Source organism: Ostrea edulis, chromosome 5, assembly GCF_947568905.1.
Source record: "Ostrea edulis chromosome 5, xbOstEdul1.1, whole genome shotgun sequence".
NCBI lineage: Eukaryota > Metazoa > Mollusca > Bivalvia > Ostreida > Ostreidae > Ostrea > Ostrea edulis.
The window spans coordinates 51,184,043-51,206,831 of record NC_079168.1 but is presented as its reverse complement, the minus strand read 5'-3'; the positions used below and the strand labels follow the sequence as shown (position 1 = coordinate 51,206,831).

General features: G+C 35.6%; 2 protein-coding genes across 2 annotated transcripts in view; one reads left to right on the top strand and one right to left on the bottom strand.

The window, feature by feature from the left end:
* Nucleotides 1–8,693, bottom strand: part of LOC125650470 (uncharacterized) — a 34,531-nt gene extending 25,838 nt beyond the window's left edge. Inside the window, exons 1-11 of the mRNA XM_048878811.2 lie at nt 8,582–8,693; nt 7,159–7,250; nt 5,073–5,257; nt 4,535–4,608; nt 4,198–4,316; nt 3,239–3,300; nt 2,661–2,752; nt 2,395–2,488; nt 1,998–2,145; nt 1,581–1,709; nt 78–213 (exon numbers count right to left, since the gene is read on the bottom strand). Of these exons, the coding sequence (XP_048734768.2) occupies nt 78–213; nt 1,581–1,709; nt 1,998–2,145; nt 2,395–2,488; nt 2,661–2,752; nt 3,239–3,300; nt 4,198–4,316; nt 4,535–4,608; nt 5,073–5,257; nt 7,159–7,250; nt 8,582–8,604 (1,154 nt within the window). The 5' untranslated portion in view covers nt 8,605–8,693. The remainder of the gene's footprint in view (nt 1–77; nt 214–1,580; nt 1,710–1,997; nt 2,146–2,394; nt 2,489–2,660; nt 2,753–3,238; nt 3,301–4,197; nt 4,317–4,534; nt 4,609–5,072; nt 5,258–7,158; nt 7,251–8,581) is intronic.
* A 61-nt stretch (nt 8,694–8,754) lies between these two features.
* Nucleotides 8,755–21,126, top strand: LOC125651814 (golgin subfamily A member 5-like). The gene is made up of 15 exons (XM_048880594.2): nt 8,755–8,892; nt 9,131–9,739; nt 10,231–10,473; nt 11,127–11,346; nt 12,114–12,237; nt 12,403–12,499; nt 12,679–12,785; nt 12,938–13,105; nt 13,293–13,421; nt 14,905–15,003; nt 16,640–16,789; nt 17,087–17,162; nt 17,685–17,781; nt 17,896–17,959; nt 19,622–21,126. Exons 2-15 carry the CDS (start codon nt 9,139–9,141, stop codon nt 19,715–19,717), a joined length of 2,271 nt encoding a protein of 756 aa, XP_048736551.2. The 5' UTR covers nt 8,755–8,892; nt 9,131–9,138; the 3' UTR covers nt 19,718–21,126.
* Nucleotides 21,127–22,789: the final 1,663 nt, after the last annotated feature.

Below are 22,789 nucleotides of genomic sequence, written 5' to 3'. Positions count from 1 at the left end.
GTATATGTACAGCGTAATTAATACTTGTACTCTGATACCCATAATGCACTAGTATTTCTAAAAAAGACACCACATACCGGGCAGGAGGGTTGATTCCAAAGTAATTTTTGTACACAGAATTAACTTCTGCAAACATCGACATATCTTGTACATAAAGATGAACCATGGACACACAGCTCATATTCCAGCCTGTTGGAGAGCACTCCAAAGTTTCTGACAAAAAAATAAGACATTCATTTTGTCGAATGAATAGAAAGAAATATTTAGATATTATTTCCATACAAAATATTCTGATAAATCCCACAACTATAGATGTCTTTTGGGAGGTCTTGTATTGCCTGCATGATGTAACTTCAGACAGACAAATACACAACACTGTTAGGTAAGCAATACATCAATCTTCAATCTTCAATGACAGCAATACTTGAACTCCATTGTATGATTCTTTTCTTTATTCTATGAGATTTTATTTTTCCTATCTTCCCGAGGAGTAATGTAGCATGTGATACAAGCATTTGAAGGCTTTTAAGAATGAATACCTATCATCATTATGGCGACTTTCAAATGGAAAAATAAATATCAATACCGGTATATTTTCAGACACAATTTCTGAACAGTGGAGGTTACCTGTATTTTGTAAACTGCAATGACATGGCCGTTATCTTAAGGTGGCTCGTTACACTAATATTTTATTAAATGACTCGTTAAAGCACATCACATGAAGTATGACTTCACCATTGAAAGAGTGACACAAACTCTTAACTATTTTCTTTGAAATTTTGAGCCACCTTAACTCTACTAAGGCATATCAAACAAATCCACATGCTAAAAAAAGACATACACATCAAGAAAGCATCACTTCTGCCTAGGAATATCAACTTAGACTGCCTAAAGGACTGAAAATGCCTAGGTATATCAACTTAAGACTGGTTTTAAAGGTACATTTGCACACAGGTCATTTAACTTCATAAATGAGCAACTGATTCTTTTGCTAATATACATTACTGATGTTTTGTAGTTTATTGTGGAGTAACTCAACATGGCATATTTGATATTTACAATAAACATGACAGAATATGTGTGAAATCTAGTCATCCATTACACTAGTGTGTTTTTAAGCTTTGACACAAACCCCTGAGTTTGTTTATTGTTCGAGTGGTAATTTCTGTCAGACTGTTTAACACAAACCTTTGAGTGTGTTCATTGTTCGATTGGTAATTTCTATCAGACCCTCAGACACAAACCTTTGAGTTTGTTCATTGTTCGAGTTGTAACTTCTATCAGACCCTCAGACACAAACCTTTGAGTTTGTTCATTGTTCAAGTGGTAATTTCTATCAGACCCTCAGACACAAACCTTTGAGTTTGTTTATTGTTCGAGTGGTAACTTCTATCAAACCCTCAGACACAAACCTTTGAGTTTGTTTATTGTTCGAGTGGTAACTTCTATCAGACCCTCAGACACAAACCTTTGAGTTTGTTCATTGTTCGTGTGGTAACTTCTGTCAGACTGTTTAACACAAACCTCCGAGTTTGTTCATTGTTTGAGTGGTAATATCTGTCAGATTGTTTTACACAAACCTTTGAGTTTGTTCATTGTTCGAGTGGTAATTTCTGTCAGACTGTCTTCATCTGTGTACAGACCACACAATCCAGTTATCCATATATGGTCACGTCCCTTCACCACTGACAACATGATATCTTCATTCACTAGGAAGTACAGTACCAAAACTATGTCAATAAGACAGCTTTGATGTAAAAAAAAAAATCAAAATGTTTATTTGCTATAACATGGTTACACAACAGTGAACAAATCTTCAAACCTTAATCAGTAATTATTATCAATAAAACATGACCCAGTTGCACAAAATTTGTTAACTTTAACTGACTGTTAATGTCTAGTTAACATATGTAAATGTAAGAGTTAATGGCAAGGTAAACTCATGTCATGTACCTGGGTCCAGGACTTAACAAATCATACCAAGTTTAATACTGTACCTGCTAGTGAGATTGTACAGCGAGATTGTTCACTGACAGATGTTAGGAGTTCATCTTCAGGCATACTCTCAAGATGAAGGGAAGAGTGTAGTTGAGTGCTTCTCAACATAGGGAGATCCTTAATTCTGTCTGCCATATCTTCATGCAACTGTAAAATTTCAATTGTACCTAAATTCAGTAAATTAAAGGTGGTATGATGATGAAGACCATCAATTCCTATTGAGTTCAATGGTCATAAGTGCCTATAATTATTTCCATAGTATGGAACAAGTACATGTCTTACTTATGGATTTTCTCAACAATTAACTCTTGAAAAACAACCTGATCAACATTCTAACAAAGCACTTAGACTTACATATACAATAATAAGGGTTAAATTTAAATTAAAGATTCATACCAATAGTTTATCCTCCAAATGTGCCCTTTTGATGTTCAAGTAAGCTACAGGAGCAAAGGCATCATCTGAATGGATGATCGTCTCCATTTCATCTCTAGAATAATGGATGGAATGTCTTTTATTCTGTAACTCTGATGATACATGTAACTAATCTTTTACAATTTTCAGTTGAGGGCTCTTTATATTTACCCCCCTTAAAATTTACAAGCGTGATCACCTCTCCCCGTCCCATTGCTTAGGTTAATGCTAATGAACATTACACTTACAACACAATGCTTTTCCTGAAGAGTGGACAGTCCAATGTGAAGGTCTCATACTCCCCACCTTCTCCACACACATTCAACTGATACTTGTCTTTCTAAATATGATAAAATAACTTTTAGTTACTGAAAACTTTCATGTAAAATTCATAAAAACTTCTACTGAAAAGAAGAAATGTACACCATATCTGAACATGCATGTTGCATTTTGAAACAAAATGTGTTTGTGAGACACCGATGCCCCCCCCCCCCCCCTTTACTACAACAAAATGGAACCAGGTCAAATGTCAATAGTAAGGTCACTAGGTCAAAGATTTTGGTGTCAATGGAAAGGTCTTGCCACAAAAAATACACAAACCAAATATGAAAGCTTTACCTCTTATGATGTAAAAGATATGACCAAGGTTAAAGTTTTTTGCCACGGACACAACAGGCCAAAAACTATGCCCCCGAATCTTTGATTCTAGGGCATAAAAAGAAAATAATTTATAACTTAAACTTTGTGAACACATCCTTCAGATGAATGCATATAGATTACATGTGTTGATCTTTAATAGTCATATCGTCAGATAGATCAATCTTACCATTTTCATCAAATGAGGGTGCATCTCTGCTAAGGTTTGACCTAAATGCTTGGGTTCTAAACCTATGAATAAATGTAAGACAAAATTTTGAATGACAGGTGATATGAAGAAAAAGTATTTGTAGATTTTGTGGTGTATACATCAAGGATATCTATGCATTATATCAATTTTATATTTGCTTTATCCAGTGAGTTAAAATGGTGTTTATATTTGTGAGGCTTTGCCAAACATATATGGTATATAATTAAATTTTACTTGTAACACACAATTTGATTGGATGAGCACATTGATAAAATTTTGTTTATATTGTATAATCTAACTTGGCATGGGACCCCCCCCCCCCCCCACCCCTGTCAACCCAAAACAACCCTACTTTTTAAAATTCACAACCTAGCACTATGAGCTTTAAGTCTACTATGAAACACAAAATCAATGGAATTAGATATGCACATATTTTCTTGATATCCAACAAGACGTACACTGCACATCTACTTGTACACAAAACACTGTGGTAAAAAATTCAGTACAATTTCTGTATGATACTTGCATAATGTTAATAATAAAACAAAGGTGTATAATATGCGAAAAAATAGTATATCAAGTATATCCAGGGGCCATGATTGGTCCAATGGTTCTAGAGAACAGCATTTTGTTAAGGTGCCATCATATTTACATTATTTATTAATTATCTCCCCTGTGAAAAAGCTGTGACCCTTTGTTTGAACAATTTTGAATCCCTTTTCTCTGATGATACTGTATGACAAGTTTGGTTAAAAGTTGGTCTGATGATTCTGGAGAAGAAGTCAAATATGTGTAAAGTTTATGGAAAAATGGATGGATGATGGACAACAGGTGATCAGAAAAGCTCACTTGAGCTTATAACTCAGGTGTGCTAAAATACTGGAAGGAGGGATGGGTGGGTTACAATGTATACACTTCCAATATTAATTACAACTTACCAAGGGAAGCTACTTTTATTAGAACTGCTTTCAGTTGAGAATCAATCATTTCCTTCAGTAATTCCTCTTGATCTCTCCTCCATAAATAGGCAAGGGGGGTTAATCCAAGTCTCTGGCATCTGTTTAAAAAAGAGAACAATAGAACTGAATATCAATCTAAAATTACAGAATTAGCCCACAGCATCAAGTTTTTTCCCCATCTTTTACAGCATTAAGTTAGTAGTAACTGTATGTGAACCATCATATTTAACAACCACAAAGATAAGAATGGTATTAATGCTCTATAAATTCATCCCATCATAAACCAACATTACATTTGGGGTGTCCTTCAACTTACACATTTTCTACTCTGACTCTCTGGTAATCTGACAAAATGGCTCCAACTGATACTGCTTCAATTTCACACTCCTCCTGTCAAATGGAAAATAAAATCTTTTTTTACTTTAAGGTAGTTATTAAGAAGAAGTTAAAAATGTTCAATTGTTAATGCACGACGGACGACAACGGACGAAAACCAATTGCAATAGGTCACCTGAGTTTAAAAAATCTAAACAGAATTTTCCTGTATAATCTTATTTAAAACTTAGAACCACTTTCGTTTGCCCCACCCTTGCCCAAGGTATCATGAACATGGAATTTATTTAAAACCTGGAGTGAAAAACACAGGAACATAGTTTGGTGTGACTACTATCTATGAGATATCTAAATTTTGTGGGTCCAGACTTTTCCAGTATTTCAACCTTCATATATCAACCATTTTTGTCATTGCATGCCATGCATTGTGCTGCTTATGATGATGCCCTTTCTTCATTTTTTTTCTCTCTAGCATTACACATTTCATTCACTGCACAAGCAATTTAATTAAGTACATGTACCTTAATTAATCTAAGTAGTTGAAATAAATCTTCTACTTCATCATTTTCTGTGACCATGTAATCCTTGCCAATAGCCTTTGAGGAACCTTGAATAGTATGTCTATACAGGGGAAGTCCAACTGCTTCTGCATACAAGTCAATGCCGTGGTGTCCCACCGTCTGGAACATATAGCTGTCCAATTCATCTGGAGAAATATTAATCACTTATCACTATAAATCATCAAGTAGTGATAGTAAATATCATTCTTTGAATAGTGTGTATATAAAACATATCTCATACGCTAGAGAAAAGACACCATGTGAAGTGAGGTGCAGCTTATTTGACTGAACTGTCATTCATTTAAAGTTAAAGGGATGATTGATACATGGAATGGAAATATTTTCCCACATTGAAATTAGAACATGTATGGTGACTTACGAAAAATAAATAGGACACTTGTGCTTATTTAAAAGTGGAAAAATCAAATTACAATGAGGCTTCTGGAACTTAACAGTCACCTGAGGAACAAAAGTTTTAGAAGTGCTGCATGTTGACAGTACACAGAAATGATCTTTCTATCTTTTTATAGTATAATAAAATTATGGCGTGGATACATGTTCATAACATATATATCAATAATCTTAATATTGGTCAAATGACAATGACTCAATGTTAAAACATTTTCTCTGGGCATAAGCAAACTGTGTGCCAAATTTGGAAAAATATGGAGCAGGCCAACACTCAAATTAAGCTTGACTGAGGTTCTGTTATCTCTCCGTTTACAGTAAAAGTGGTAATTCATGTGGGGGTTGGGTTGGGGTTGGGGGTTGACTTACACTAATTACACAATCATGTAACAAGCAAGTAAATTTCCTCCACTCGTATAGTTATCAATATTTGATGTAATATATATTTTATTCAGTTGTCGCGTATTTTACCCCCATGCGTAATGTTGGACATGGAAAATGTGTATACTTAATGCCCAGCATAAATAAACACTTTTACAGTATATAATAATGTTACATTTTATAGTAGTCTGGGTTTTGACACAAAGTCCACAATCTGAAATTCTTTGCACCAGCAAAGTACAAAGTTTTGTCTACATCATAGAAGTTTATGATTTCTCCTTACTATCTGTGCTTATAATTAACTGTTTGAAATGATAAACAATGGTTGCCATTGCTAACCTTAGCTGCGAGTGGGAGCTATCTTGACATTGATTAGCAAATACTGTACCATTCACACTATCAAAGCTATAAGTAATGTTACCATGTACATTAAAGAAATAGATTTCAATTCTGAAAATACATGAGGGTATGAACTGCAACACTGCACACAGGCATACTTCATGAAGTGCAACATCGCTTCATTAAAAGTATGCCGGCGTGAAGCGTTGCACTCCATACTATCATGTATTTTCAAAAACAAAATTCATTTCTTATATTTACATTCTACTTTCATTTCTGTTGGAATTCACAGCTGCTAGAATAAACATACCATATCCATCAAGTAGTCCTGTATTCATATGCTATGCACATGTTTACAACTGCAGCATGTTCATGAGGAAATGGCTCTTGTTACGATTTGCCAAGATATCAAGGCAAAAACATCGGAAATGCAAATATTCACAAATATTAGCACCAGAGTCTGCCAATGGTAAAATCAGCATATCTAACATTAGGAGAATTGTGAATGCACCCAATTTTATTCCTGTAATCCATCAAAACTCTGGTCCAGGAGTTTATAATTATACAACTAGCTTGTTTTCTGAATGTTAATGGGGAAAAGAAAATTTTCAAAAATAAAATATTCTCACTATATTACCTATATATACAACCACACTTGGGACCGCCCTGCCCCAAACGGTCATGAATTTTGAAATGTTGGCAGAGGTTTCTAAATTCATTATCATAATTATGCAACTAGTTTACAAGCTTGATATTCAGAAGTAAAGATTTGAAAGACTTAATGCATTTTCAAATTTAATGAACCATACAGCTTTAACCTGGATCCTGAAACCTCTATCATGGGACCATGAATTTGACATGCATTACATGATCACTTAGCATATTTTAGATAATTCAATTGTAGGTTTCCAAAAGGTACCTTTTTTGTCTGGTTTTAGATTGGCCAGGGCTATAATTTGATGTCCCTCGCTTACACACTGCATCATATTGTAGCAGCTGTCCTTGCCGCCACTGAAATAAGAAAGTAAAAACTTTTTCAAAACACACTAAACATACCAAACCATGTCCATGGACACAATGCAAATGTTATGTCATCTCTACAAATTATATTTTAAATCTACAACTACTTTAGGTCTGATTTAGCTATAATCATAAAGGTTGCATTCATACATTCCCTGTATGTACACTTTTAAATTACTTGCAATTGCAACAGTTAATTAGTACTGGGGCCATGATCAGTCTCACTAAAATGTGTCCAATATAGGACCATTCCAAATTTGAAAATAAGCAAAAATTTCCCATTCATACTCCTCCAGAAATTCTCAATTTTAATACAATGTAAGTAAGATGCATTTCTCAAATGATCACCTATTGTCAAAATACAGAGATTTCTAGACTACACTCCATGTACTTTGATTGGGAGGAGAGGGGGATGTTGAACTGAGTGAGAGTCTATTTCAGTCTTTACATTTAAAAAAAGAGAGAGAAAAAAACCCCCGTTTTTATCTGAAACAAACACTTGGGTGATTATACATATGAATTAAAAGATTCCCAATCTGGATAAAAATTTCCAATAAATTTCTCCATCTAATGGGATCAGGACTCTGTTACAGACCCGAGTACACTGAACTAGCTCTCATGTTGCAAGATTTAAGAGAAGGGTCAAAGTCACAAAAAGCAACACATTAACAGTAAAAAAACAAAAAAACCAGAAGTCATAGTGAAACTGGCTTGATTTTTTCTACATGTTCTAGACCATCTTCCAACCCTCTGCAACATGTCAGCATGATTTATTATACATGAAGATGTTCGTTTTCATTTCATGAACACAAATGAATGTATATATAGACTCTAAATGTGGCGGTCAGACAGGTTCAATTGCCAATGGCCAGATAGCTCAGTTGGTAGAGCACGTACTGACTGGAGATTCAGGGGGCCCGGGTTTGAATCCTGGTCTGGTCCGTTGCATTTTCTCTCTTCCTGTTACATTTGGTGCCACAGACCAGCCAGCCTCTGGATCTGACAGGTGAAAATGCCTGCCAGGGGATAAAAATCCTAGGTTGGTGTCTTCAAGGTGTGAAGACGTTTAAGAAGGGAGGAATGTGGCAGTCTGATGGGTTCGATGACTGTGGCCAGATAGCTAGATAGCTCAGATGGTGGAGCACCTTACTAGAGATTCATAACATTTCTGTGAATAATATGACACTGAATATTGAAGAGAGGTGAACACTGAGCTAGAACATGCAGAAGAAAACAAATCAGTTTGACTTTTTACTGATTGATGGAGTTCTTTCTCCGTGAATTACATTGATCCATATACAATATGAAATGAAAAGATCTACCTTACAAGGGCTACCACCTTCATTTCTGATTTATTTCTATTTTTAATTTGTTGCTGCTTCAAGTGCTTGACAGTTTGTTTACAAAACTGTAACACGTGTTTGAAGAAAACCGGAACTAGAAGCCTACACATGCGTGCATGTCACACGTAGTCAATATTCCTAAAATCTCTCTAGCGTTTTATTGGAATACGAAAGATAGTACGCACGGAACAGTTGTAAAAGACGCTGCATTGTTGTTTTTCAATCACTTGAAGTTGACGAATTACTGTACATATATAGATCTAGATCTAATTGTTAGCAGTTATTTTGATGTAAGCCTGTCATAATAGACAACAAGACCGGTGATAATTTTCGTGTTTGCGTGACTCGAGATTGTTATGTTCAATGATTTTTTTTTTCTACAAGTTTTCTTAACATTAACAGTTAAATGCGGAATTAAACTGGAACTCTCTCTATCTCATATATTAGTGTGATTGTCAAGAATAGATTGTATTGAAGTGTGGCAAATATGTAGACTGTATAAAAAGACGAGGTTAATATTCTTTATAGGATGCAAGATGTCGTGGTTGTCGGGACTGACTGGGAAAGCTGAGGATTTCCTGAACAAGTTGGACCAGTCTGCAGCCCAAGCTCTGGTTAAGACTGAGGAGGATGCACGACTAAACGCATCCCTTCCTGTCACGTCTGACACGCAGGCCTCCACGCCACACTCTCTGTCAACAAGACAATTACCACAGACAGGCTCCCAGAGTGTTCCTGCCAAGTCAACGAGGACTAGTGGTGATTTTTCTTCATATGGTGTCAGCACACCAGTAAAACCTAGCAAACTGCAGATCAGTGGAGCTCCAAAAAGTGTGAAGCCTAAACCGTCAGAGACTATCGTCAAACAGACAAATCCAGAAACATCTGTAAGTCAAGATGGGGCATCCAAGAAAAAAATGGACACGGATGCTGCCTTGTTTGATTTTTTGAACAGTTCTGAACCATTAGAAGCAAAAAAGAAGACCACACCAGCCAGTAGTGCTAGACATTCTAGACAGTCAAGTACATCTTCAGTGTTGTCGAATAAGGGAGGGAAAGTTATACAAGAAAGTGACACTCCTGTCTCTACTAGTGGATCCTCTATAGTGCACATAGAATCTCTACCTTCAGGCTCAGGTAAACCAGTCCCTACAAAGCAGAATATACCTTGTTTCAATCACTTCAAGGTATCCAGAGTGAAATTTAATAAAATACCACAGGCATATTAACAACCAGATTTTGCTTCCAAGAGATTTAGGGGTTTAGAGATTCTGAGTTCAAGAAATCATGGCAAACAGATGAAAAATCAGGGCTGAGATCTGACTTTGAGAGATCAAGAATTTTAAGAGATCAAATTTTAAGTCATCTGGAGTCACCTGTTTACCAAAGAAGTGACCTAAGAAAACCCTCCAATTTTGTAGATTATTAAATTTATTGCAAACTACTTTTATTAGTTTTTTCCCTAATGAGCAAAATTTGAGTTTGGGCACAACACAAACACAATGAAACAAAGAAACACAAGAAATACCGTATTGTACAAAAAAGAAAAATTTTGATATTGGTAATCAAGTACATATTGCTGTTTAATTCAGCAGTTTCATGACTATTTCATGTTTATTTATAATCAGATCATGGAGATGGTAGTCCAACAGAGTTAGATGGCAACACTGATGTGGCAGCCCTGGAAGATGCTATGTTGGAACAGAGTCCTAGCAACAGTGTACATAGCAACCAGGAAGTAGAACCACACGGAGAGCTAGAGCAGAAAGTCTCATCATTAGAACTGGAAAATAAACTTCTGAAAAATGAAGTGGCATCGTTAAACCAGGAAATGTCTACAGTTCTTCAGAGGTCCAAAGATGCAAAAAATGGTTTGTATCCTAAAATTAAAGAAATATGCAACTTTCGAGATATCAGCTTTTCTGTGAGGAAGGTATGTTCAGTATTCTGTTGAACACTTGGGTGGGTACAAGATGTATTATACATATATTTTAGACTAGCTATGTAAATATGGATAGAAGTTATGAAAGCGTAAATTTTGTTTATATCAGCCTTTGTACATTTAACTGACCATATCAAGAATAATATTTCTTTGCATTAGGCCATTAAATTAAATATGAAATTATTTTTTTATTTCTTTTTCTACATGAGTGATACTTTAATCATAGAAAGATGGTGATTATCGATTTATATTTTGAGCTACTTTATTATCAAATACTCATAAACTTAGTAATATTGTGTGTCCCTGCAGTTTGGATGGTTGCATGATGTCTGATAATCGTCCTTTAGGCAATATATGAAGGCAGCGATAAGCATTTGTATCCATTGTGTGTGGACGAAAGTATGTCTCACTGTGTGTAAGACTTTCACAAAGGGATTAACTATTAGGCAACTCGGAAATTGCATATTTGCTCACCTTGTATATTAAGTTTGCTGTCATAATCTTTAGCTACAGTACGTATGAATTCAAATTTTAAGTCAAAGCTTTTCAAGTTTTCACATTGCATACCTCTTGCATTTTCAGAAGCGGAGCTAATGAGGAAGAAAATGGATGGTTACCAGAGGAACCAATCGCAGTCGGACCAGTTTGTAAGGGAGCTACAGTCCAGGGAGTCGGATTTGATGGAGGCTATACAAGCCAAGGACTCTCAACTCGGAGTGCTCCGGATCCGTTTGGAGGAGGCAGACAAAGAGGTCGAATCCAAACAACAAACTGTCTCTGATTTGCAGAAGGAGAGGGGGAGGTCAGTAAGAATTGAATTAATATTCACACAAATACATAATAGCTTTTTAATATCATAAACTGTGTACTCAATCTAATTAAAATTAGTTCTTTATTTGTTGTCCCTATATGCAGATGTGTTTACTAGTGATGGGACGATGATCGATTATTATCGAAAATTGATTGGTTTACCCTTTTTGATTCCGATTATTGATTGTAAAAAAATTTAATCGAAATTCGCTGTCAAAATTGGAAATAAAAATGCGGATAACAAGGACCGAGTTGGTTTCGTGATTTAGTTTATTTCAAAATGGTGAGCGTGAGTAAAGCCCATGCCGGTTCCATTTTATTCATAGTATAGAGAAAGTAACATACATGGTGGTGCAGAAGGTTTAAAAAAAATAATATTGAATGAAAACTATATTTTTAAAATAGCATAGAAAAATGGTTAGTTACTAATCGAAAATCGATCGGTTTTCTACTCCCGATTACAAAACGATTATCGATTATGATTTTAAACCAATTGCCCATCACTAGTGTTTACTTAGACACATCAGTATACAGGAAGCAAATTGAAGATATACTTTAATTAGATTGCTATACACATACTACTTGTGCCATGTATTTGAAAGTTTTACATGTAGAATTATTAAACCAAGTATTCGGCCTAAAGATTGATACTGAAATTGGTTAAATACAGTTTTTATATAAATTCATTGTATTGATCCTGTTTGTACTGTAGCATTATCTTGATGGCTATGCATTAAACACTCACTTTGTGGATTTCAGAATATTAAGGGACCACACTGATTCTAGTGGAGTACATAGTCAAGCTCTGGATTCACTCCAAGCGAAACTGTCAGAAGTAGAGGCTGCGCTACAAAGAGAACAAGGTGCTCTCAAACAAGTGCAGGTGTGTACGCTTACTAATGATGAATGTGCCCTTGTGTACGTGGGTTGTTGTTCGATAAATTCCTTTCACTCGAACAAGTGCAAGTTAATGTGTAACTGACCAATGATTTCTGTGGAAGACTCCTCTCTGTGTCTTTGGTTATACTTTTGTTTATCATGTTTACAGCAAGAAGCGTCGGATCGACAGAGTCGACTGGAGGAGGAACAGAGGACTTTAGCTGATGCCTTAACAGCTGCAGACAGAAGGGCAACAGAGGAAAAAGGTATATAAAGAACAGGATTTATATTTTTGGTTCAAATTCTAAATATACACTGTATGCAGTACTGAAAGTGCTATGTTGATTTTTGGTAAAGGAAGTAAACAATCTCACAATTTTAAACTCTTGTATTAAATACATGTATATTGTGCATTTACATGTTACTCTCTGTTTGTGCTGTACAGGTAAGGCTAGTGATCTTGCCAATCAGCTGATAGCAGCCAAGCAGAATGCAGAGAGCACTAAACAAGAGTTGGCTGACTATAAAGAGAAGGCAGCAAGGATTTTACAGGTACGCTTGATTAGATCATATTCATTCCAAGCATTCAAATGACTGTGGAATAGAAAATACTGTCACTTGTTTGTAAGATATGAAGTCTTGATGTTTTTTCTAAGATTGTCTTCTAAAAATGTTCTGAAGACAGGCCTTTTTTAAATATTTAGTCCAAGGAGAGACTAATTGCCAGTCTGAGGGAGGGATCAGGGGCCTCAGGGGAATCTGCGGGTGTGTCTAGTCTGGAGTATGACTCAGTAAAGCAGGAACGAGACATGTTTAAGGAGGAACTACAGCAGTACAAGATCACCATTGAGAACATGAGGATGGAGCTCTTGGTAAATTGTGAATTCACTATTATGTGTAGGATTTACAGATGCTAACATTGAAGACTGACTATATGTTATAATTTGGAACTTCTTTGTCTCTTGTTTATAATTTTTAAAAGGGTATTGATGAGGTCATCATTTCATTTGAAGTAATTGAAATTTCCAATAATGGATAATGAAGATCTTTTTCACTTAGGATATGGAGACCCAGCTTCAGCATGACAATGACACTGCTAATGAACAGATCCGATCGATGGAAGACAATGTCCGCAGCGAGAAGCAGAGGAGGGAGGATGCAGAACAGGAACTTTTAAAACAGAAACAGGTAAAGCACACTGATCAATCAAATATTTCACATATGTACTCACTTGCGAAATGAGTACATTGATAGCTCATTTATCAGGAATGAGAGACTATACACATGTGTAATAGGAAAATATCACATTTTACAGCAATGCAGAAGTAGCATGTTTTGTTTATCAACAAAAATTCTACTGGTGGCAGTCTTGTCCAAGTACTGCCTGGAGGTTATAAAACTTTTACAGTACTCATACTCAAACTTAGCCATGTTTGGTTTGAGTACAACTCTGAGCAAGCTCCAAAGCATACTCGAAAATCTTGAGCATGTACTCCATTTGAGTATGAGAACAATTTTATAAAAGTTTTATAGCCTTCACTTTTGAGTATGAGTACGATTTAGAGCACGGAGTTTGAGTTTGAGTATGAAAACGTGCTCAAAAAAGTTTTATAACCTCCAGGCCAGGAAAAAATTCTCAAAAAATATGTGCAGTCTCATAGAAACTTTTTGTGCATATTATTTTGATAGATATGGAAGATTAGTGGAAATCTTTTAGGTTTGATGTGGTCAAGGTGTATATAGAGCGCAAACCCACAACGTCCCATTCATGAGTTTTGAAGGTTCATGATGTGATACATGTTTTTTTCACTAAAAACTATGGATATCAGAATTGCTATTTTCATTATTCTATTATATGATTACTATCTTTATTCAAAGGATGTTTGATTATTTGGTAAATTTATTCGATGTTGATATTTCTTGTGTACATATACTTGCACATGAACAGTGTTTGTACCAGCAAATGAGGTGAATGTAAAAGCATGCTTGATATATGCATAAGTAAAATTACCGGCATGTAATAATAAATCTATACCTATTCACCACATCACTGATGTAAAGCTTTTAATCATGTTTATTAAATGTACAGGAAGACAGCTTATAATCAAAATCCACAAATCATCTATGTAATAATCCATGTCAATGTTACAGAGGATAACTGAGTGCGCTAATTCTTTGTAATTATTTGAAAACAGCATTCATCAGCATCCATTTTGATTATCCAGGCCAAATTAATCCTTTTGCAAGGGCGAGGCCTGGTTGTTCTGTCGAGGTCAAAGTTTCTTTTTCCATACTTGGCGATCCAGTGGATTGATCGTATCCCATCCTGTAGACTCTAGGTCTTGTTTTACTAGGTCTCGCATTAAAATTGAATATTAATCCACATTCCCTAATAAATAATACGAGAGCACGATGTTTGACAGTTTACATATATATGATTGTGTATTACATTAGTGTGAAGTACAACGCTGCATTATGGCTGCACTAAGATATGAAAATCATGTCATGCCAGATAGTGCAGCAGGTCTAACTATGAAGGACACATATTTCACCTGAGTTGTCTGAATTTAACTGCAAGGCAACAATGAACTCATATAAAAATCACCAGAAATAAATGTATGTGAAGTATTAGAAATAATAATGTTGACCTTTGATGAATATTTTTGGATAGGAGCTTCAGTACAACATTGAGGAATTGAGGAAAACCAAGATGTCTTACCAGACTTGTATAAAAGACAGAGAGACGGAGATAGAGAAACTCAGAAATCAGGTAAATATTTCTGAATTTACATGATCAAATGTAACATTTATTAGGTCACCTGAGTAAACTCAGGTGACCTATTGCAATTGGTTTTCGTCCGTCGTTGTCCGTCGTGCATTAACAATGGAACATTTTTAACTTCTTCTTGATAACTACCAGTCCAATTCTTTTCAAATTTGGTATGAAGCATCATTGGGACAAGGGGGGCATAAATTGTAAATTTTAGGACTCCAGCATCCCTGGGGCCCTAGGGGCGGGGCAAAAACTGCCCAAAATTGACCAATTTTCAAAAATCTTCTTCTCAAGAACCACACACATGTAAGAAAAACTAAATGCATGGTGATGTAGAGCAGGAAGGCCTCTACCAAAATTGTAAATTTCATGATCCCCGGGGTTGGGGTTCTGACCCCAGGGCGGGGCCAAACTTGGTATATAGTGTTTATGTGTAAAACACTTGAATAACATCTTCTTTAATACTATTGATATTAGATTAAAAGTAAATAGATATTTAGAAAGAACAGGTAGTCCTTTACCAAAATTGTAAATTTGATGGTATCGGGGTGGGGTCAAAATGGTCAGTTATCAAATGTGTAAACAATAGACATTTTTAACTTCTTCTTGATAACTATCATTCCAATTCTTTTCAAATCTGGTATGAAACATATTTGGAACAAGGGGAACATAAATTGTAAATTTCAGGACTCCTGCACCCCTGGGGCCTTAGGGGTGGGGTAAAAACTGCCCAAAATTGACCAATTTTCAAAAATCTTTTTCTCTAGAACTGTACATGTATAAGAAAAACTAAATGCATAGTGATGTAGGGCAGGAAGGCCTCTACCAAAATTGTAATTTTCATGATCCCCGGGGTAGGGGTTCTGACTCCAGGGTGGGGCCAAACTTATTATATAGTGTTTATGTGCAAAACACTTGAATAACATCTTCTTTAGTGCTATTTATACTAAATTGAAACTAAATGGATAGAGCAGGTAGTCTCTTACCAAAATTGTAAATTTGATGATCCCCAGAGTAAGGGTTCTGACCCCAGGGTAGGGCCAAACTTAGTATATAGTATTTATGTGTAAGTTTGCTGATACTGTATAAAATTTAAATGCGTACTTGCAGATGTTTTAATGTTAATACACCTATTCTTTAAAGCCTTTCATCAGTGTATGCACTTTTGAGAGCAGTGTTGTTTTAAGAACACATCTTGTTTTATACTGTTGCTGAACATTAGAATTTAGCTTAGATATTCAGAAAAGGAAATTTTTTTCTAGATTTCATAGCCCATGGAAGTAGTGATACTTTTTCACTAGTATTCAGGTGACCGATAAGGCCTGTGGGCCTCTTGTTGTAATGAGGAACTCTTTTGATGAGAAACTTATGCTTCATTTTCCTATATAGATACCACAGAATGGATTTGGAAGGCATTTAATGTAGAATTAACAAAAAAATATGATAAAAACTTTGCATTCGTAGTGTACAATTTAATATGAATCCTGCGAAAATATAAACTTTACATACATAGGAACAATTTGATGTGTGAATCTTTAAAAAAAAAACCCAATGTGTATGTATGTACTGAATAGATCACAGTATGTACAAATCTGGAAATCTGGTTCTGAAATTCTGTTTTATTTTTAATCAGATAATGACGAAGTCCATGAGCTCGTCTACCGAGAATGAGCTGGAGGCTCGAGTGAAAACTCTGACAGAGAGTCTGATTCAAAAGCAGACAACTCTAGAGACATTGAGCACTCAGAAAAACTCACTGGCCTTACAGCTGGAGAGACTTGAGGTAAGAATCGTCCATAGGTTAAAGTGCTACATGAATTTCCCGTTGATTGAAGCATTCTACATGAATTAACCATTTATTTACCACAAAAAACTCTTTGTTCTTATCACTGGAGAGAATAGCAGTACATGGAGAAACCTAGGATTACCACATTTTGTAATCAGTATTCTAAATACATTTAAGTATTGAAGATAGATTGTAAATATCATAACTTTGTGGTTAATCCTGTAAGGTGTATTAGTACTGTCAACATTTCAATCCTGAATCATTCAATCTCACTCTTCTGATTTCTTATCACAGCAACAGTATAAGGATGTCCAGTCATCTTCATTGAGGACAAACACAACTGTTGTCAATGTACATGATGATGAGGAAGGTAAATATCACACCAGTAAAACACTGCCCAGTCACAGAGAAGACCTTTTCCTGTAATGGCCACTTTAGTTTTACCTCTCAATAAATACAGTGGAGCCTCATTAATCTAGGCACTTTACAATTTACACTTTGCTAAAATTTTCTGAGACTGGCTTTCCAAATACTTTACTATCTGGATTAATGAAACAATTTTTAATGAATTATAACGTCTTGTAGTAAAAACTGGCAATCCAGATTTGGATTACAATTTTCTGGATTAACGATACAAAATAACATTTTAGATTCAGGTTTCCCCAAAATATGGTCTGGAAGGTGAAGCATCTGGATTGTTATGAGGATTACAGAGCCCCCACTGTACATTCACATGACATATTTTTGTATATACTTTGGGCAGTGCATGTTTTCTGAGAGTGTCATTCAACTTTTCTTGAAGAATTTTTTTTCTTTCATTTTGTTTTGGTGTAATGTTATCCATTAAGCCATACGAAATACATGTGTCTACATATAACCTCTGTACTTACAGTGCGACAGAGATACCCTGGCTTTATGAGGGAGACTGCAACAGATCATGAAGTCACCAAGAAAATGAAAAGGGCTGCCAATGTCATTGACAAATTCAGGCAAGAGATAATGCCTTTTTATGTGTACTGGTATTGTAGAATGGCTGACAAGTTTTGAGGGTGTTTTAAAAGTGTGCTTCTAATTTATTTGTTTCAACATTATCTGTTTGACAGCATAAGACTTGGAGTGTTTCTCCGAAGATATCCCATAGCCAGAGTGTTTATCCTCATGTACATGGTAAGCATTTTTAGCTCATCTGAGTCAAAGAAGTAAAACAAAGGGGGGGAGGGGGGTTATGTGGGTTTTTTCTGTCATAGGAATGTGCCTGTTGCTGGCATTGATACACAGTGTCAAGTTTTATGCCTGGACTGTAATTCATTTCTTGATTTTTTTTCTTTGTGCATGTGAAGGAAATATGTGATAACAAGTTTATTGTGCTGTGCATATATACACATCATTCACACACACACACACACACTCTCTCTCTCTCTCTCTCTCTCTCTCTCTCTCTCTCTCTCTCTCTCTCTCTCTCTCTCTCTCTCTATTTACTGAGTATTGTGTTACCTGGCAGTAAATATGCTTTACAACCTTCATTATGTCTTCTCTCTTTCAGGGGGAGACATATTGTTTTTGTACTTTCTGTCCGTCTATCTGTCACAAATCTTGTGAATGCTTCTCCTCGTATATGGCTTATCAGATAGATCTGAAACTTTGTACAATGCTTCAATGCCATATGTAGATGTGCATATTGTCGGGACAGGAGGATCCAATTATTTTCTTAAAAGTTATAGTGGCTCTAAGAGGGGTGAGGATGTAAAATAGCTTGTGAACACTTCTCCTCCTATATGGCTTATTGGATAGAATTGAAACTTTGAACAATGCTTCATTGCCATTTGTAGATATGCATATTGTCGGGACAGGAGGATCCAATTATTTTCTTAAAAGTTATAGTGGATCTAAGAGGGGTGAGGATGTAAAATAGCTTGTGATCGCTTCTTTTATATGGCTTATCCGATATATACTTGAAAATTTGTACAATGCTTCAATGCCATTTGCAGATGTGCATTTTGCAGGGACAGGAGGACCCAATTGTTTCCCTTAAAGTTATAGTGGATCTGAGGGGTGGAGGGTGTAAAATAGTTTGTGAACACTTCTCCTATATGGCTTATCGGAGTTCATATTGTCCATGTTCCTACTCATGCTTTCTCCTCCATACGATGCAGTACATTAAAGGGAGGAGGTTTCATTTGGAGCACTTCCAATTTGGGGAGCTGGGGAGACATTTCTTTTTAATAAAAACGATCTCCAGTCTTTATCTTTCTTACAAGGAAGTTTTAGGTTTGTAACTATGGTAAAGTTTTAAACTTTATTAAAGAAACCTATCTTTTGCATGAAAATCGTTTTGAAGTTGATCAGAGAAGAATATGGTTTGAACACCTTCAAGGACAGGCAGGACAGTCTGATCATGTGCTGGAAATATATTTTGTCAGAGACTCCATGTCATAATAGTGGCTGTTGTTACTTTAATAGCTATATGGCATAGTAGGCTGTGATGTTATAGCTGTTGGGTACATTGTGATGTCACAGTGATAAGGCTCTCAAACCTGAGCAAAGTAGAAATCATTGAGATGTGATTTTTGGAAGTTTTTCTATTTTACTTGAATTTTCTCTGTCAATTATACTCCATCAAATTCGATAAAATATTCAGAATCAATTTGATTTGTATTATTCATTGGTTTTTGTAAGTGCTAGCAACTTTAAATATATTTAATAATCCCCCATTAATGTCTCATTTTTAATGATTAGCATCTTTGAAAATGTTTTTAAGGTGTCTTTGTGGTGGCATATATATTTTCATTCTGTGTAGGGAAAATAATTTGATGAAACATGTGATTTCAGGTGTTGCTTCACCTGTGGGTGATGGTTGTACTTCTGACATATCAACCAGAAATGCATGGTCCAGGGAACCATGTCCAGCCTGAGCCACCTGCATAGTAGCCACTGGTCACTGGGCAAATTTCATCATTTCAGCTGTGATAACATTTCTCTGTACATTCATGCATGAACAGACATTGCAAAGAATTATTGATATATAGTTCAAGTTCACTATAGTTTGCTGTCAATACAAGATGCATTTTTAGACTTTAAGGTAAAATACTGAAGAAAGCATTTCCTTGTACATTAGTGTCTACAGAGGCACAGTGGAAGATCTGCAACAAAAGAAAAACAGAAGGTAGACAGAACTAATTAAACTTATCAAAACTTCCATGATTATCGTACATCTTGAAAAGAGTCGGAGGGGATATATAAACTGTAGATTTAGTAACACGATGGTTTGAGTGAGTGCATAATGCTGATATAAAATGGATTGAAATACAAGGTATGCCCAGTTATGAAGGGATGCATCACACTGCGATGCTCTTTTTTCATTACCTGCCAAGCTGTTAAATGTGTACATGTATAAGTATATCGCTCCTGTTAAAACAAAACTTCACCATAATTTCTCTTGTTTTTGTACGTTATGCTGTACATGCTTTTACTATTCACAATTCATGTAACCAAGCAATCAGATTGTCCAATATTTTCATGCCCTAGAGATCGAAGATCAGAGAGCATGTTAATTTTAGTCCATTGTCTGTCCACATGTTTAACCTTATCATTTGAATTATGCAAGAGGGATTCATACATGGTAGATTAAAGGGCCATTTCATTTCTCTTCTGAACAGCCACTTGTGACAGGGTTAATGGATTCAAACAGTTTTCCATTAAATTGTTTTTTTTGTGATGTTTTAATTGTAATATACATGGCATATGAAGGAGTAACTGTTCAATTTTTGCCATTCGTTTAGAGGTGCATTTATGTAAAAAAAAAATATATATATATATATATATAATTTATTGTGCTATACATATTTTTTGTGTTCATGAAAATTTTACATGTACATGAAGTAGACTTTTATGTTATGGAATTATTTTCATCATATAAAAAACATGTACTTGTAGAATGCCTTGGAGTGGTCAAAAATATTTGTGGTGTGTATGCATGTACATGTAGATCTGAGAAAGTAATGTCCTTGCTGAAACGAAACAAAGAAAGTTCAGTCTGAAGTAGAGAATGTACCTGCACGACAACAGATTGCAGCACAAGAGCTTTTCATTAAATTTCTGAATAAATGTTGTATGAATTGGAACATTTCTATACCATTACACATGTATTTTATTGATAGTAGGGATCAATGGTCAAGTTTTTACTACGTGTAAAGAAATATTTCTTGATGAACTCCTGTGATAGAAGTTGCTTCATAGCAATTTTTACAATGCATTGCAAAAAAAAGGGAACTAAAATTGTTGTGCACTTTGTTTATATGGTAATGAACTTAATGCATTAAAACATATAAATGGTGTATTGGTTTTTTTTTCTTATTGAAAGTAATATGAAATTCAGTGCATTTTGTTCCACATAATTATTAGAACCCAAACAGTAGTTGAATCAGTGAGTAGCACAGGGTTGGATTTCGAGTTTCAATGATATTGTGTATCCAACTTGGATTGAAAATTAAAGAACCATAAGGCACATTATCAGCCTATAACTAAATAACCTTTTTGTTGTGTAAGACAGTAAAACCAAGCACCAAGTAGCCACAGAGTCAATAAGCTGATTCAGTGCAGTGCAAGACAGTAAAACCAAGTAGCCACAGAGTCAATAGGCTGATTCAGTGTAGGCTTTTTAGGTCACCTGAGTCACTCCAGTGACCCATTTCTATTGGTCAACATCCGTTAACACTTGCACAATTTTATCTTCTTTTTGATATCTACCCTTCTGATTCTTTTTGAATTTGGTATGAAGAATCTTTGGGACAGAAATTGTAAATTTCAAGACACTTGCACCCATGAGATGGGGCAAAACGTGCATGGATGGGGAGAATGCACTTTGAAATATGGGTAGTCTCCCATAGATGTAACTTCACTTTTTACTAGATTCGACACCTAGCATCTAATAAGGGTCAGTGGAGCTAAAATTATAACTGGCATGGTCTCAGCTCCCCTAGGGGCATGGCCAAAACTTTATAAAATGTAATCCAACAGAAAAACTGAGCTTATAATCACATAACAGCTAGGGAGTCCTCTACAGAAATTATGAAATTGATGTTCCTTAAATCGGGTTCATTCCATAAGGCAGTTCTAAATATGTTATATCGGTGAAAATGCATTAAATATTCTTTGTTGCTTTTGCACGGACAAACTGTGTGCTTAATTACCTCTACCAAAATTGTAAAATTTCGATTTCCCGGTGGCTGCAGAACTAGCTCTCTGAGATAAAGTTTGCATTGGATCATTTATTACTTTAAAATTCCCATGAGCTACAGTTCTAAAGCTAGGGTTTAGGCTCCAAGTTGGAATGCATGTACATGTATGTCTCATATACTGACTTTAAACAAACATGTTGCCTAGCTATAACTCGCGCTGACATGGGAAGATTCGGAATTATTACATTTATACTAGTATATTTCTGTAAAAATTTTGCTGCAATCTACAAAAATAGGCCTTAATGAATATAAATGATTCCATAGTATATGTTACATCCCACTGTGTGTCTAGTCCATCAATCCATCCCACTGTGTGTCTAGTCCATCAATCCATCCCACTGTGTGTCTAGTCCATCAATCCATCCCACTGTGTGTCTAGTCCATCAATCCATCCCACTGTGTGTCTAGTCCATCAATCCATCCCACTGTGTGTCTAGTCCATCAATTTGTAGTAAAGAGACAAAAGAAGTCTATGTTTAATGGAGAGATTGATTATGATCAGACAATGTTTAAGGTAGGTCATTTGACCTAGTTGAAATTTACCAGTTGAACAGGAGCATTGGTCTGGGTCATAACAACATCAAAAGATCATATATTGACCAGACAGCATACTGTGATCCTGAACCTAGGTCATTAAATCAAGGTCAACGGTAAAAAAAGTTAAATTGTCTGAACCATAAGTTTGTAATGGAGATAATATAGACTGTACATGGCACAAAATTTGCCCATAAACAAATGGTATGTCATGACCCTGCACCAA

Bases quoted from the DNA above. Each gene is read 5' to 3' on its own strand.
- LOC125651814 (XM_048880594.2), top strand. From the start codon at position 9,139: ATGTCGTGGTTGTCGGGACTGACTGGGAAAGCTGAGGATTTCCTGAAC. The intron at 12,238-12,402 runs GTGTGTACGCTT...TCATGTTTACAG, and splicing joins GTGCTCTCAAACAAGTGCAG to CAAGAAGCGTCGGATCGACA. The intron at 17,163-17,684 runs GTAAATATCACA...CTGTACTTACAG, and splicing joins TGTACATGATGATGAGGAAG to TGCGACAGAGATACCCTGGC.